The 15,908-nt window shown below is 37.2% G+C and overlaps 1 protein-coding gene across 2 annotated transcripts in view; it reads right to left on the bottom strand.

Moving 5' to 3' along the window:
• Positions 1-15,908, bottom strand: part of FARSB (phenylalanyl-tRNA synthetase subunit beta) — a 78,359-nt gene that overhangs the window by 44,083 nt on the left and 18,368 nt on the right. For both annotated transcript variants that reach the window (XM_035007025.1, XM_035007026.1), the window contains 8 exons: positions 11,957-12,107; positions 11,070-11,178; positions 10,054-10,124; positions 8,337-8,398; positions 7,108-7,159; positions 3,278-3,339; positions 2,596-2,803; positions 2,025-2,105 (listed from right to left, as the gene is read on the bottom strand). In XM_035007025.1, the coding sequence (XP_034862916.1) occupies positions 2,025-2,105; positions 2,596-2,803; positions 3,278-3,339; positions 7,108-7,159; positions 8,337-8,398; positions 10,054-10,124; positions 11,070-11,178; positions 11,957-12,107 (796 nt within the window). The remainder of the gene's footprint in view (positions 1-2,024; positions 2,106-2,595; positions 2,804-3,277; positions 3,340-7,107; positions 7,160-8,336; positions 8,399-10,053; positions 10,125-11,069; positions 11,179-11,956; positions 12,108-15,908) is intronic.

Below are 15,908 nucleotides of genomic sequence, written 5' to 3'. Positions count from 1 at the left end.
CAGTAGCTAAAATTTTTTAAAATATCTTTTTCAATGTTAATGTGTTTAAAGTGTTAGAAAAATATAAGTAAATGAAGCTCGTGATTTTTATGAATATTCTTGTAATATTTTAAATTAATTCACTTTTAAAACTATCTACTTTAACCTTAGTACAACTAGTATGCAGACATAGTAAAAATCATAATGATGAGATAACAATTACTTCTATTCGGAAAAATAAGAGCTAGGTTTTAGAAAAGGCTCTGTTTCTCTCATGCAAAACTAGATATAAGGCACAGAGATACTTAGGTTTGCTAATTATGTCACATAAATACCTCTGACGCTGAAATTCCTATTAGAAAACTGTCATTACATATTTGAAACTCTAGCACCTCACTCCTTCCCCTCCCCCAGTGATAATGTGTTGAAGTGACTTGGGACAGCTGAACAGACTGTTTCTGGCACTCCTGGTGGACAGTTCCGTCACAGGCCTGGGCTGGAATCCCTGGCCGACAGCCGACCGGCTGTATGGAATGGGACAAGTTACTGCCACGTAAGACTGGAACACCTACTTCAGAGCGCGGCACGGAGCGGGAATCACAGGCAGAAAGGCCTGGACCAACAGGATAAACTCTCCCTGCAGAGCAGCCCTGGTCGGGCAGAGTATGGGCTCCCCTGAGACACATGGGGCTACACACTGTTACAAGAGCAAAACTCACTACTTCTATAAAAGGGCAGGGAAATTCACAGGCCAAAGTCTGAACCTCAGTTAATTCTGGGGAGGAAAATAGGGTTGAAATCTGAAGGGAAACAGGGGAACGGTTTACTCTACATGGTTCTGTACAGGTTGAATCGTTTCAGATCAATCCCATGCCACTTAATTTTTAAAAATGAAATACGTTTCTCAATGCTACTTTTTGCATTTCGTTAATGTTCACAACTGTGTAAGTGTATATGCATATATGAATGACCTGTACTACAAACCGAGCATACACGGGCCGAGACAACAGAAAAGCACTGCTCTAAAAGCCAAAAGGCTAGGATTCTGGTCCTGGTTCTCCTGTCTGTATACACTTCGTTAGGTACTTGCCCTGTTGACCTCAGGCCTCTTCATTCTTACAGTGCCTGGCATACAACAGATGTTCTGTAAATGCGGAATAAAGGACTCCTGAATCAGAAACAGTGACAATGCTGAACTAGAAAATCTGTAAAGTCCCTTCCCAGGTTAGCATCCTATGAATGACAAATGCTCAATAAAGGGAGAGGGGCTGCATCTCCTTTCCGACCACCCTCTCCCCACAAACTGGTAGTAATGTAACCCCACTACTGCACTCTCTGTAAATATAAGATGGAGAAGTCTGTCTGGAGTTGAGTTGGGGGGAGAAAATGAAGTCGTTTGTTTTTGTTTGGTTTTGGTTTTTGCCCTCCATCATTAAGCTGATATCTACGTGAAGACTCCAGAACTACACACTGTAGGCATCACACAAATCCTCAACAAGAGAAGAGGAAACTATGAATGGCATAGATGTTTTATTCTTTTCAATCTGGTGGGGGAAGGGCATTTCCTTCTATTTTGTAATAAAATTCATTTCCTGATTCAGGCCTTTTATGTCAGCTTTCCAACTCAAAGCAAATGTTGTGAACATGTTCAAAGACAACAAAGTTTAATGTGGAACAGTCCACAAATCCTTAACTAGGGCGGCATCTAGTGGGCACAGACATAACCAAATTAAGACTAAAAATTCTAACTTAATCAATTTGGTTATGAAATTCGTTGTGAATTCAACCCTCAACACTTCCATAAAAGTACAAAATACATTGTTAGCTGTCATTTAAGACTTTTGTCCTTCATGATTTTCTGTGACAAAAAAGAAACATTTTTTTACTAGAAATTATACAATCTCAAGTAAAAAAAGTTATTCTTCTAGAACCTGGAAATTTTAGCAGCCTAGATTTTATAAATTCATGTAAGGAATTGGAGTACAAAACTTCAGAGATTCAGTGTCAACCATCAGCTGCACAGAAAGCACAGGAGAGAGACATACCAGAGCAAAGGTAAGCACTTCCGTGAATCCAGCGGCTGCCATGTCATGTCTTAGGAGTTCTGTGAGCTTATTAAGAGGAAACTGAAAAAAAGATACTTAACTTTATTCCACCTCAATAAAATTTCCTACAACAAAAGTTTTACACAGGTCATGAAAAGGCAAACCCCCTTCCATCCTTACTAATACTGCCATACCACCACTTCACTCCCTGCCCCCTCCCCACTGCCTCACTACCCCAATACTCCTACACAGATGAACAAACCTCCCACTTCACCTCTCCCACACTGAACTTCTTCTGCCTTCAGGCCAGGCTGAAAAAATGAATCTCCCAGTTCAAGATTCAAAAGGGCTCCAAACTCAAAACCTGTCTTTCTTCAACTACTAGTCATCACAGGTTTTGAACTTACTCTAATCCACTGGGCATCTGTTTTGCATCCTCTCCATAGCGAATGCCTCCCATAGCACAGCATGTCCAAATACTACTTAACTCCTATGTGCTGTTTTTCTCGAATGCCTTCCTGGCATTCAATAATCAGTTTCTAACAACAAGTATTTAAGGGTGCAATCTTACTTGATTAGCTATGGTGTAGGTTTTCGGGAGAGTCATCTGAATGTTGTTATATCCATAGGCAATAGCTGCATCTTCTACAATATCACATGCATGGATAATGTCAGCTCTGGTCGGTGGGATTTCAATCTCAATCTGATTCCCATCACCTATTACTTCTGACTTTAAACACATCCTCGTTAGAAGCTTGGCAATATTTTCTGGAGTTTCTCTGAAACAGGACAATCCATAAACTTCACTGGAGTACTTAAAACATGCTTATATTTTAAGATATCCTATCTGAAATATCACCTTCCTTTCTGAGTTCCATGAGACACCAGACATCATAACAGATGATTTACAATCACTTACTTACTCTGAAAGATATCAAAACCCTCTCTAAGCATAAGCATTCTTTCAGGAAAAATTAAAGTCTTGTGGGTACTTCATTCTTTTTTTTTTTTTTAAAGATTTTATTTATTTGACAGAGAGAGACACAGCGAGAGAGGGAACACAGGCAGGGGGAGTGGGAAAGGGAGACGCAGGCTTCCCACCGAGCAGGGAGCCCAATGTGGGGCTCGATCCCAGGACCCTGGGATCATGACCTGAGCCGAAGGCAGACGCTTAACAACTGAGCCACCCAGGCGCCCCTGGGTATTTCATTCTTGAATTCTCTCCAACAGCAAAAAATGTTTTCAAAGCATACCTGATTCCAACTTTTTTGTTAATTAGATCAGCTCTCACTATCTCCTTTCTGTAAGCCAGTTCCTTTAAAGAGAAAAAGTTTGAGAAGCTGGAGTGAGTGCCTGTCAGCTATAGCGTTAGACTCTAACTTTACCTCGTCTTGTTCGGTAGTTTCACTGCCCTCCCAAAAAAACTATGGTTAGAGCGAGACCCTCAAAATAAACGTACTGTTTCAAAACATTACGGAGGAATAAATCTGCTACACAGGTTCATAACTGAACATTCTACTTGCTAGACAACTGGACCTGCTCAGAGATAGAAAATGCCAAACTCTTTTCTCTCAGATGGCCAATCACCATTCTCTGCAGTAAAAAACCCTGGTGCATTACATCATTTCTAAGATGCTTATAAATGCTAAGGATTTTCAGTCTCCTCGCAAGCCAGCAGGTGTTTATGACCAAGAAAGAATAATTCAAATATCACCATGTACTATCAAATATCACCATTATACTAAGTGCAGGTGTTTTGAAGAAATTCCTTTCTTATCATTTATCCAGGTGGGGGAATGCAACCAGGCCCCCAGGCAGTCCTAGCTATCATCAATCTGCTCCAAAAAGACGGTAAAACTGGGAGCATCTCATAAATTGGTCCTCTCCTTCAAAGAATATATAACTTTACCATGTTAGGTAGGAACAAACATGTATAAAACCCAGGCTTTTGCTAAAAAACCTCTGCAGACATAATCTATGAATATTTATCATTAAATTACTGCCAAAAGTATAACTACCACTGGCAAAAAGGCTATAAACCTAAAACTCTGGCTGGACTCAAGTAAGTACAATGGACCAGAGCCTTGCCATTTAAAATGCAATTCTCAGGCAGGAGTATCATCATCACACAAGTGCCTCTTAGAAATGCAGGCTCTAGGGCCTTTATAGCTGGTAGCAGTGACATTGGACCTACTGAATCCAGATCTGCAGGTTATCAAGATCCTGAGGTGATGTGACTGCACATAGGGTTTAAGAAGCACAAAACTAGAAAGCTAATGACTGCAACAGAAACAAACCTTTACTGAGTAGTTAATATGAACTAAACAGTACAGACACATTCAGGATAATCTTAACCCTCACTACAGATAACTATTAGATTCCTTATCAGTGAAATGAGAACAGTTAAGTTGTAGATAAATAACTCTTTCCGGATCACAACAATAGTTAGCTGCTGGGCCCTGGTGCTGCTACATTCCCAGTGCTTACAACAATGTCAGATCCTAAGCACTTGGTATGTAGTTAATGAGTAAATGCGTAAAGTAACAAATGAACAAATTAATGAATTAACAAGTTCAGGCAGCCTAATTCCAAAGCTCACACCATTAACCATTGGTCTGACTACCTTCCACTTCTCTCCTCTGGTCCTCTTATTCCAAATGCCATTCTTTTATATGAAAAAACAGACTAGGAAAGAACTATCAAAGTACTTAGAAAAATAAGCTATTTCATGTGAGGAAGAATCAGTTCCTCAGAGGATCATTCTCCTTTGGGAGGACAACCTGAGGAGAGCTGTTCTATGTTCAGCAGGAAACAGATTAACAAATGACAACACAGATACAGTACTCCTTTTCAGAAATCCCACCATTTCAAATTTATGAAAGTTCCTTATAAGGCAAGTGATTTCAAGGATTTATCTACATGAGAAAAGTGAACCAAATTTTAAGATATCTTTTTCCTCCCCAAAGTACATATTTCACTTTTGTTAATATTTGACAATTCTTCATACTAAAAAGAAAAAGAAATTTCCTCAAATCAGACATCACTTTAAAACAGACTAAAAAGCGATCTCTGGCTAATCCCAATTACTACTGTGGTAAATCATATAGATGGCTACATTCTTGCCTTCTCTGCTGCATCCATGGCCTCACAATGGGGCACTTCAGGCCCTCGCACTGGGAAATGGGAGTCTATTTCACCCTTCCTTGAATCTAGCAAAATGACTGGCCGAGGCCAACAGGACACCATGCTTAAAAATACTTAAGCACTGGACTTGCTCTCGTGCTGTTGGGAATCCTGCAACCACCACCATGTAACGAAGACCAAGCTAGCCTGCTGGATGATGATAGACACTTGACCTGGTGACTCTAAGACTTGTGAGTGCAGCTATCCCAGGTCATCTAGATGCTAGTCTACCAACTGGCTGATTACAGAGGAGCAAGCCCAGGAGAGGTCAGCCAAGCCAGACCAGACCAGAACTACCCAGCTGACGAACAGAATCATGATAAACAATCACTGTTGTTTCAAGTCACTAAGTTTTGTGATATCAGTTTGTTACATAACAAAGCTAACAGGCACTAGAAATTTTTTTAAAACTGAGACTGCCCATAATTTCAATTAAGTTTTCTACAGCTATACGTTTATTTTGAATTATAATCAATATTCTAAAGTATGATGCTAAATGCTCATGTTTTCAGGAAGGGGAAGGTTTTGATCTTGGCAGGTTTTATCTACTTTAAAAACTAAATAGTAGAAACTATTCCAGGCTATGATTCACTTAAGTGACAGAAGAATAGTATAAAGAAGAAGTGCTTAAAAAATGGCCTCACTGAATCATAACCACAACTAAATGACTAATACAGTAATGTGTTGGAACAGCCATATTTATATTAATAAAATCATCTTAGGGGAAGAAAGAAACCCGACTAAGAATAATGCTGGGTTTTTTTCTTGTTTTTTTTTTTTTACCAAGATTTTATGTTTTGACAATACTTGTGCTTACTACTTAGTCCTATTAATACATCTGGAATTATTAGTTACAGTGATGGCTCTTCAGTGACTGTTAATTCAAGTGTGAACAGACTAATCAGGTTTCGAGGGCTGAGTAATCTTAAAATGGGTGAGACTATAAATCACCCAGTAAACTAGTTAATAAGAATAAATAAGAACTTGCACCCCAATGTTTATAGCAGCAATGTCCACAATAGCCAAACTATGGAAAGAGTCCAGATGTCCATCGACAGATGAATGGATTAAGAAGATGTGGTGTGTGTGTATATATATGTGTGTGTGTGTGTGTGTATATAGTAATATATACAAACCATATATAGTATACATATACAGTATACATATACAGTATACATTTTTTTAACCAAAAAAATGAAATCTTGCCATTTGTAACAACGTGGATGGAACTAGAGGGTATTATGCTAAGCAAAATAAGTCAACCAGAGAAAGACAATTATCGTATGATCTCACTCATGTGGAACTGAAGAAACAAAACAGAGGATCATAGGGGAAGGGAGGGGAAAAATAAAACAAGACAAAATCAGAGAGGGAGACAAACCATAAGGGACTCTTAATCACAGGAAACTGAGGGTTGCTGGAGGGGAGGTGTATGGAGGGATGGGGTAACTAGGTGATGGACATTAAGGAGGGCATGTGATAGAATGAGCACTGGGTGTTATAGAAGACTGATGAATCACTGAACTCTACCTCTGAAACTAATAATACACTATATGTTAATTGAATTTAAATAAAAAATAAAATAAAAAGAACAAATCAGAGGAATTCTGGCCATCTAATGCAGTGGTATAATGGAACATGTTGGGAGCTGAAGCCAGACTATCACCTAGCTCCACCACTTAATAGTAACAGGCAAGCTATTTAACATCGCAAGATCTCTCCATCTGGGAAAGGGCCGAACAGCACCCACCCTCATAGGGTTACTGTGAGGATTAAATCCATGTAATGCACATAGTATAATGCCTGGCATGTGGGTGGATGATGGACAGACATACAACGAGCACTCTGTAACCATTATTATTACTAGTATTATCATCAAATCCATTTCTTAAATACTTACTGGAAAGGTATAGGATTTTCCATTAGGAAAAACTACCTCAGCTGCTTCAACCCTTAAAAGAAAACAAAAAGCCAGAAATATTAAAAACAAAAAGGGCCATAAATTCTAAAAATGTGTATGGTTAACAAGTCTCTCACTTGTTCTACAACAGTAACCTCAACACATTCAATCTGTTCACGTTCCAACACTGCTGTCTGGATTAATCCTCCTAAACACAACATCACCCTACTGTTCCATCCCCTGTGGCTCCCACATCTCTTCAGGCAGCACACATTTGATGTTTACTTCTCAGTGCTGCAAAGCATGCATCCTCTATTACTCCTTGCCAACATGGATATACACATTCCAAGCTTTACCAGGGTGCTATGTTACACCATGAAAGCTTGACTATGCAATCACTAATAGGCAAATCAATTTAAAAAACAGACCCTGCCATACAATTTCAGTCCTGTGCCCTGCAGTGATACGGCTATTGTGAATTACAATTAACATTCTAGAATAAACTATGATGCCAATACATGGCAAAGACCATTTAGTTAAATCTTTTTAATTAAAAAATAAGCTTCAGAAAAAAATACAGTAATCCTATTGATACATAAGGGATATATGGGAATATATCCTATTGATACATATCAATATCCTATTGATACATAAGGGAAGCATATATCCCTTCCCTACTTGCTGGTCCTTGTCTGTCCTTCCATGTTTACATCCTCAAATCCAAATATCTTTAAACACAGCTTAAATTTCATTGCCTCCACAATGTCTGCGCAACTGCAATAACTAATGCAGCTAGCAATAACTTGCCCTTACAGCCCAAACATTACTGAAACTTTTTAAAAGTAATTCTCACTTTTTATTTTATCTATTTTATTTTTATTATTTTTTTAAAGATTTTATTTATTTATTTGACAGAGAGAGACACAGCAAGAGAGGGAACACAAGCAGGGGGAGTGGGAGAGGGAGAAGCAGGCTTCCCGCTGAGCAGGGAGCCCGATGTGGGACAGGGAGCCCGATCCCAGGACCCTGGGATCATGACCTGAGCCGAAGGCAGACACTTAACGACTGAGCCACCCAGGCGCCCCTCACTTTTTATTTTAAACAGTTATGCATAGGTCTTAGCCCCCCAAAGAAAGGATATGCTCTAGTCACAGAAGCCACATTTTTCAAGGCCCTAGAGCTTTGCCTTCAGAGCAACAGGCTTCAATAAAGTTGTCAAATAAACTCACATAAATTGATTCTCACAATATTCACTGAACATGGTGACAATAACATCAAGAACTATTTTTGCCTGCAAAAAAGAAAAAAGACAAATATTGTAGTCTAAAAATATATTCTCTTCACTCAGATGGAAGTGAAAACTTTAGTCTTCAAACATCTAAAAATGAAACTGTATATATACCTTCTAAAAAAAGGGAGTGTGGAATAAAAACTTGTGAGCTAAAGTAGGCCTAGCCTTATCTTCAGGTGGTCTGCATTTATTCGATTCTCTGAGAGTTAACAATCCATGACTGAAACAAATCATTTGCTTCCCCTGGCCCTCTCCCTTGAGTTCACGAAGTTTTAAGAGAGACAAATGGCTAACTATGGGAGTAAACTTTATCAATCTCCTAGATCTCTGCAGCCAGTTGCCGGACTCCTGGCTCAACCACTTACTAGTAATCTGACTTTGGGCAAGTTACTTACCATCTTTGTACTTTAGCATCTTCATCTGTTAAGTAGAGGTTATAAATATTTCTATATCTCATTTGGTTATTATAAGGATAAAATGTATTAATATATGAGCAATGCCTCGCACATTGTAAGGACCATACAGATTTGTTCAAGTTTTTAATTGAAAAAAATATTCTTAGGAAAAAATACAGTAACCTTATTGGGATATATATAGGCTTTGCTTTTATATATACTTCATTGTTTAAATATAAGCTTCAGCAAAGATATCTAAGGCCTGTTAACATATGAATTTTTTAAAAATTTGTAAATATTGTAAGCTATATTACTCTAGTATTTCTGAAGGCAAATATAGCCCATAAAAGTTATAAATGAAATACCTTACAGTGGTGTCCAATCCTGTAAGATGTACTGAATGCCATTTATGGCCCTATTTCTATTTTTTTTTTTTTTAAGATTTTATTTATTTATTTGAGAGAGAGAATGAGATAGAGACAGAGAGAGCATGAGATGGGGGAGCGTCAGAGGGAAAAGCAGACTTCCTGCTGAGCAGGGAGCCTGATGCGGGACTCAATCCCGGGACTCCAGGATCATGACCTGAGCTGAAGGCAGTCGCTTAACCAACTGAGCCACTCAGGCACCCTATGGCCCTATTTCTATAGGCCAGCCTTCTCCTGCCATTCAAGCTTATCTTATTAATTTGCTTAATTGCCACATTACCATATGCCTTAACACGTATAAAGAAATTTATGCTGTAAAAAAAAAGTTTCATAGCAATCCAATCCAATACACGCAGTTACTAAAAGTGAATGAACTAGTATTCTACATATTCTAGATATCGTGTGCACAAACCCTTTATCAATTTGCTAAATAACACCTCTTTATAAGCCACTTCATTTTCAAACACTTATTACCAAGTACACACAGGTACCAAATTACTCAGCATTTAAATTAAGCCAACTAAGATAAACAATTTATACAGCATTTACTCCATTCAGGTATATGGCTAATTCTCCCACTAGAATGAGTTCCTTCAAGTCAAGAAACATGAAACTCATTAAATGCACAGCACTGGAAAGACAGGAGGTGCTCGTTAAAGATTTGTTGATTAAATGAACACACCATAACTGAAGTACAGAATATCTGTATCGTTCTAATTTTCTAAGTTTCTGAAATATGTTCCCACCTACAAAATAAGTACTTTAAAGTTCAGCCATCTAGTCTTGGCCCAGAACTAAAATGTCCTGTCTGACCATACAAAAATGGAAATATTACCTTAGTGAAGTCAGTTCCTGTGCATTCAATAAATACATTTTTAGTATTTACGGTTATTTTGGAATGATTTCCTACAAAAAACACAAAATAATAGAACAATCAGTTTCAGAAACATAGGTGCATTAAAAAGTTCTCTAAAATCTGTTTCTACATTTCACTTAAAGTACAATATAAACAGACATCTCAGTGGTAAGATGATAATGCAACATTTATTTTAAGCCCCCACTACAAGCAGGAGAACAGAGATAAAATAATAACAAGCCTTTACTGCATTCAGTGTGTCAGAGCTGCAGTGCCCAGCACTAAACAGAGGTTGTCTCTTCTCCTCTCCACCACAACCCTATGACAGAGCTGCAGGCAGATCGAAGATTCAGAGCTTCCGCTCGCTGACCCTGATCACAGTCTATTAAGCAGCAAGGCTACAACCTGGGTCTGGATCTGGCTACTCTGAAGCTCAGGTTCTGAACCACTGTAACAGCTACAGTTCAACACCTCAAGGAGGAAGAGACTCTTCCCATCGTGAATCAACTAAACCCCCTCCTCACCTCCAGAAGGGTCAACATGTATGGCTATGACATCATTAAATTTTGTAAATACATCCAAGCTGCCTCTTCAAAAGAGTCTTCAGAAATGAAATTCAGTTTAAAAGTTTTAACTATAAAACAGCAGGCAAGGCAGAATTTGAGCTTCACCAAGTTGAGCCACGGGCTAAAACCAAAATATCAATGCTCTTCAGAGGAAAATAAAAGAATCCAGAGACTGGCACCAGTAAATATCTATGTACTTATAAATATCTATACATTTAAAAGTTATATAAAAATCACCAGTTAAAAAAAAAAAAAAAAAATCACCAGTAAAATGTTAATAAAAAGAACTATTACAATAAAATCTACAAAAACCGGAGATTCCTGATTAAGATTTATTTTATTTGATTGCACCAAGTCTAGAGTTCAATTCTTACAGAAATGTTGAAGGATAAGAGAAAAAAAAAATCTGATGCTTAAGAAATAACTCACCATTGATAATCGGAGGCATTGAAAGGATGACACCATTGCTATCATAGATAACTGGGTACAGGGGTTTATTTTCAACGATATGTAAATAATGTTTAAGGTGGTTGTCAGTCTGAAAAAATTAAAATTTATTTTGTATTTCTAATGCTAATTAGTTTATATACCTATCTAGTATAAAAAAAGGGGAAAAGTTAGAAAAACAATAAAACAGCCCCGTATTACAGAAAGTCCTACATTTGTCAGATTTTCTAAATATCTTAATATCCTTATATACCTCATCTCCTACTGGAGAGAGATGAGAACACAGCCAAGTCATTTTCCAAGAGTGAAAACAGATTTGCACTGGTAAGCCTAACTTGTCTCAAGCAAAACACAAACCATCACAAAACTGTTTACATAAATAGGAAGAAAACACTGGCAAATCAGGCCAAGGATAAAAGCTTTATTTTTTCTGAATGATACTACTTTTTTTTTAAGCACCATTAAGTGACTATAGAATCATTTTAACTGCTGGAATCTAAAATGCTAAACAGTAGGAGATACGACACATTGTAATACTATTTCCCACAAAAAAAACCCTACCTAAATCTTATTCTTTATAAGGTGCATGAGTTATAATTATACCCAAATATGAATATTATAATGTGCTTATGTTCTACTTCAGTGGTTCTCAATTCTAGCTGTACATTAAAAGCATCCAAAAGGTTAAAAAAAAGTAATAAAACTATGCCCAGGCCCCACTCTACATCAAATGCATCAGTAGCTCTTGATTGGAGCATAGACAGTTTTTAAAAAGTACTCACTTACATCTCCCTAATTTCAAGACTTGACTCTGAAGAAATTTTCTTGATTTATGGAGAACTATTTGCATAATATAAAAAAAAATTTACCTTGTATATATTCATCAGTTCACAGGCTGTATACTCCTTGGTCTTATTTAGAGGCTTGAATTTGATATCTGAAGGTCGCTTTGCTGTATATGTAAAAGGGCCTGACAAAGTGTCCAAATCATGAGTACCAATAGCAACCAAGGCTCTTTTCCTAAATGTTGAGGGAGAGAGAAAAAGAGACCAAAAAAAAAAAAAAAGTTTTGAATATTCCAAAGCAGAAATTCTAGAACTAACAGACCTTATGTTTAAAAAAAAAAAGATTTTTGACAATTCCCTAAAATAGCCTGTTACTATAAGGCAACTTCAGAAGAGTATAATGAACAACTTCTCACAGCACTGAAAGTAATGAGAAATTCTAAAGCTACTCAAAACACATTATTTCAGTAGCTACAGTTAAATTCCTTGCCACTATGCTCTCCCAAGTACTGTGTTAACTAGGACATTTTCCAAGTGAACATTCCCCCCCCCCCCTGCTTTTTTTAACCCATTTCCTCTCAGAGTCCTCAAGTAAACAGATGTTTTATTAGAATAAACTACCAAATTGTTGTGGCTTTTGTATATTTTCCTAAATTTTCTGTCACAAAGCTGTATTACTTTAATCATGGAAAAAAATTAAGAACAGTGAATTACACTTAAAATTTAATGTGTAAGGGAAGTTCAAAAGCTATTAATTTCATTTGTTCTACAGTTTCTGTGCAAAGGATTTAAGGTAATTTTAGGAACTTACAGCAAGTTAAGATTAGGAGAGAAAGAAAAAGTAGGGATATAATACAGAACCAGGAACAATGTTAATACTAAATTAGAATCTAAAGGCCTACAGTCTTAGCACAGTGGGTCACAAATTTGGCTCTAAGCTTTCTAAAAGACAATTCAAAAAGAAACTTGGTCAGAATTTATGGCATTCTTAAGATTTCTTAGAATAGGGGAAGAATGAAGCGGGGGAAATCGGAGGGGTAGACAAACCATGAGAGACGATGGACTCTGAAAAACAAACTGAGGGTTCTAGAGGGGAGGAGGGTGGGAGGATGGGTTAGCCTGGTGGTGGGTATTGAGGAGGGCACATTCTGCATGGAGCACTGGGTGTTATGCACAAACAATGAATCATGGAACACTTCATCTAAAACTAATGATGTAATGTATGGGGATTAATATAAGAATAAAAAAAAAAGAAAAAAAAAGATTTCTTAGAATTAGTTTTAAATGTATGTACAAATATATTTGAGTATTTATGCTTAAGTGCATATATACACCAAACAGATAAAATGCATTAGTAATCAAGGATTTTATTGAAGTCCATGTTACATGAATTATGAAATATTTTCAAAATTTGTAAGAAATAATTCTTAGTCATCCCTCAAGACTGATAACAAGAACTTTAAGAAATAGGATTAACTCAAAAGAACTGTTAACAAGCACAAAAGAAGTGTTACATTACTCAATGATTTATGTGCTTACAGAAGATAACTCCAGAAATACCAGAGGTTGAAATATACAGTTGTGTAGATAAATTAACAATCGACAAATCCACAAGTAAGAAGGTCCATGTTTTGTTTTGTTTTAAGATAGTAATGGTCCCTTAATCCTAAAACAGTACTCCCACAAAAGGTCACTGAATTTCAACTTCAAACCAATCACAAAAATAAATTCCGGATGAATTAAAGAGCTATGCATTTTGAAAAATAAGACACAAATGTACACATACTCACAGAAGAAACCACAAAAATTATTCAAAGAAAATATAGGACAACAATGTGTAAAACTGGAGGACACCTCTTGACACAAAATAAAAGAGTCCTAGGAAGACTGATAAATGGGACTATCCAAATCTGAAACTTTATACATCCAAAGACCCCGAAAGTCAAGACAAACTGAGAAAAGGCTTATAATTTACATACAGAAAAGGACTAATATCCCAGACATATGAAGATACACAAACTAAAAATTAGAAATCAAGATTTAAGCTATCGTACTGGCAAAAAATTTTAAAGTCTTGCTGTGAAAAAGCAGGAGAAAGCTGAAAGAACTGAGAACACTCTGCTATTGCCAACTGCAGAGATCTTGCCTAGCCTAGTGTTTCAAGTTTGAGTCTAGCTAAGTATTCAAGAGTCTTTGCCTTAAGACAAAACCAGTCCTCAGAAAATAAAGAGCCTTATCCATAACGTAACATTCTATGTGCAATCAAAAAGCAGTGGGCATGAGGGGCACCCAGATGGCTCAGTCAGGAGAGTATGCAACTTTTGGTCTCAGAGTCCTAAGTTCGAGCCCCGTAGAAATTGCTTAAAAAAGCTTTTTTTTTTTTTTTTTTTTAAAAAGCACTGGACATGAGAACAGGGAAATGTGATTTCTACTCCAGACAAAACCAGTCCCTAAAATCCAATGCTAAGATGACCCAGATTTTCAAATCATCACACAAATTTTAAAGTTCCTACCATAAAAAATAACCAAAACTTATGGGGAAAATATGCACATAATGAACAGATGAGGAAATAACAGCAAAAAAAGAAACTTGTAAAAAGAAACCAAATGGATTCTAAGATGCAAAGCAAAATAACTGAAGTAAAAAATTCATTGGACACTTCTAGCCAAGATGGAGTAAGAGACTAGATTTACACTCTTGCCCGAAACCACCACAAAGGGACAAAATACAGGAAACAGTTTCATGGGTGGCACTAGACATCAGGCAATGAAAGGTAGCAATCCCTGACAGGAAATAAATGAAGTGAGCCCCACGTCTGCTCCAGCTTACTGCCTGGAGGGGTTTCCACATTTTAAGTTAGGAAAGAGGGACAAGGTTGGAGATCGGCAGACTCCCTGAGTTGAGAGAAGTAACTGAGAGTCTAGGGAGACCAAGACAGCTGGGGTTCACTGGAAACGATACTGAAGTGCAGAGAGCTATGAGAATTCTGGAGATCTGCAGAGGGTACCCCTCAAGTGTTTGGCTGAGTACTGATCAGTGCATGCATGTGAGGAAATTACCTGCGGCCAGGGAAAGACTCAACGGAGGAACGATGTTCACACAGACTGAAAACCTCACTACTTCATGTGGGAATGGATCAAGTAGGCAGAAGGGTCTTGCCTCAATACTAGCAATTAGCCCTACACAGAATAGTGCTCAGAACAGTGCTTAATCAATGGAGGGAAAAAAAAGTCAATAAAACCAAAAGCTGGTTCTTTGAAAAGATCAATATACTGATAAAACTCCAGCCACCCTCCCTTGATCAAGGGGAAAAAAGTGAAAAAAGTGGTATCACTACTAATACTAGATATTAAAAGGATTAATAAGAGAACATCGTGAACAACTTTATGCCAATACATTTGCTAATGTAGACAAAATGAATATATTCCTTGAAAAACACAAGTTTCCAAAGCTCATGCAAGAGATTAATTAGGATTTACTGGCAGGTAAGGACTCTGGCACACCACAGTGTTAGGCAGGGATTTATTTCTCCCCTTTCAAAAAGCTCATGATTTCCACAAATACCATATAAACAGACCTTAAAGCTGAATTAAGTGAGGAAATGCCTTCCAATTTAGATAAAAATAGATTCTTCAAATTAACAAAGTCCAGAACAGATAATCGGCCTCAACCACTTATTAGCTTGTCAGAAATCTATTTTGTTCATTTGAGGTATTTAAATTCTTATTGTTTTGCTTATTAGCAAGCTAACAAATAGACTATTTTTATAAAAGAACAGGAATAAATATTATTTAGATTCTGAAAAAGTTTCTTTTACCACATAAAGATGTTTCTGGAAATGGAGGCCTACTGATGTTTTATTTTTAAAACATTCCACCCCAGAAGAAAACGTCCAGGGTCCCCTCCAACCCTGTCCCTAGGCCATCACTTACATAGAAGCCTCTTCAATCTCCAGTATACCAAACTGCAATTACTACAATACTCTATTTTTATTCAAGATACTGATAAAAGTTAATCATACTTCTTGATCAGCAT

Source organism: Mirounga leonina, unplaced genomic scaffold (assembly GCF_011800145.1).
Source record: "Mirounga leonina isolate KUSES-001 unplaced genomic scaffold, KU_Mleo_1.0 Mir_151, whole genome shotgun sequence".
Lineage (NCBI taxonomy): Eukaryota > Metazoa > Chordata > Mammalia > Carnivora > Phocidae > Mirounga > Mirounga leonina.
Note: the sequence above shows the minus strand (reverse complement) of the source record. Positions and strands in the feature narration are given on the sequence as shown.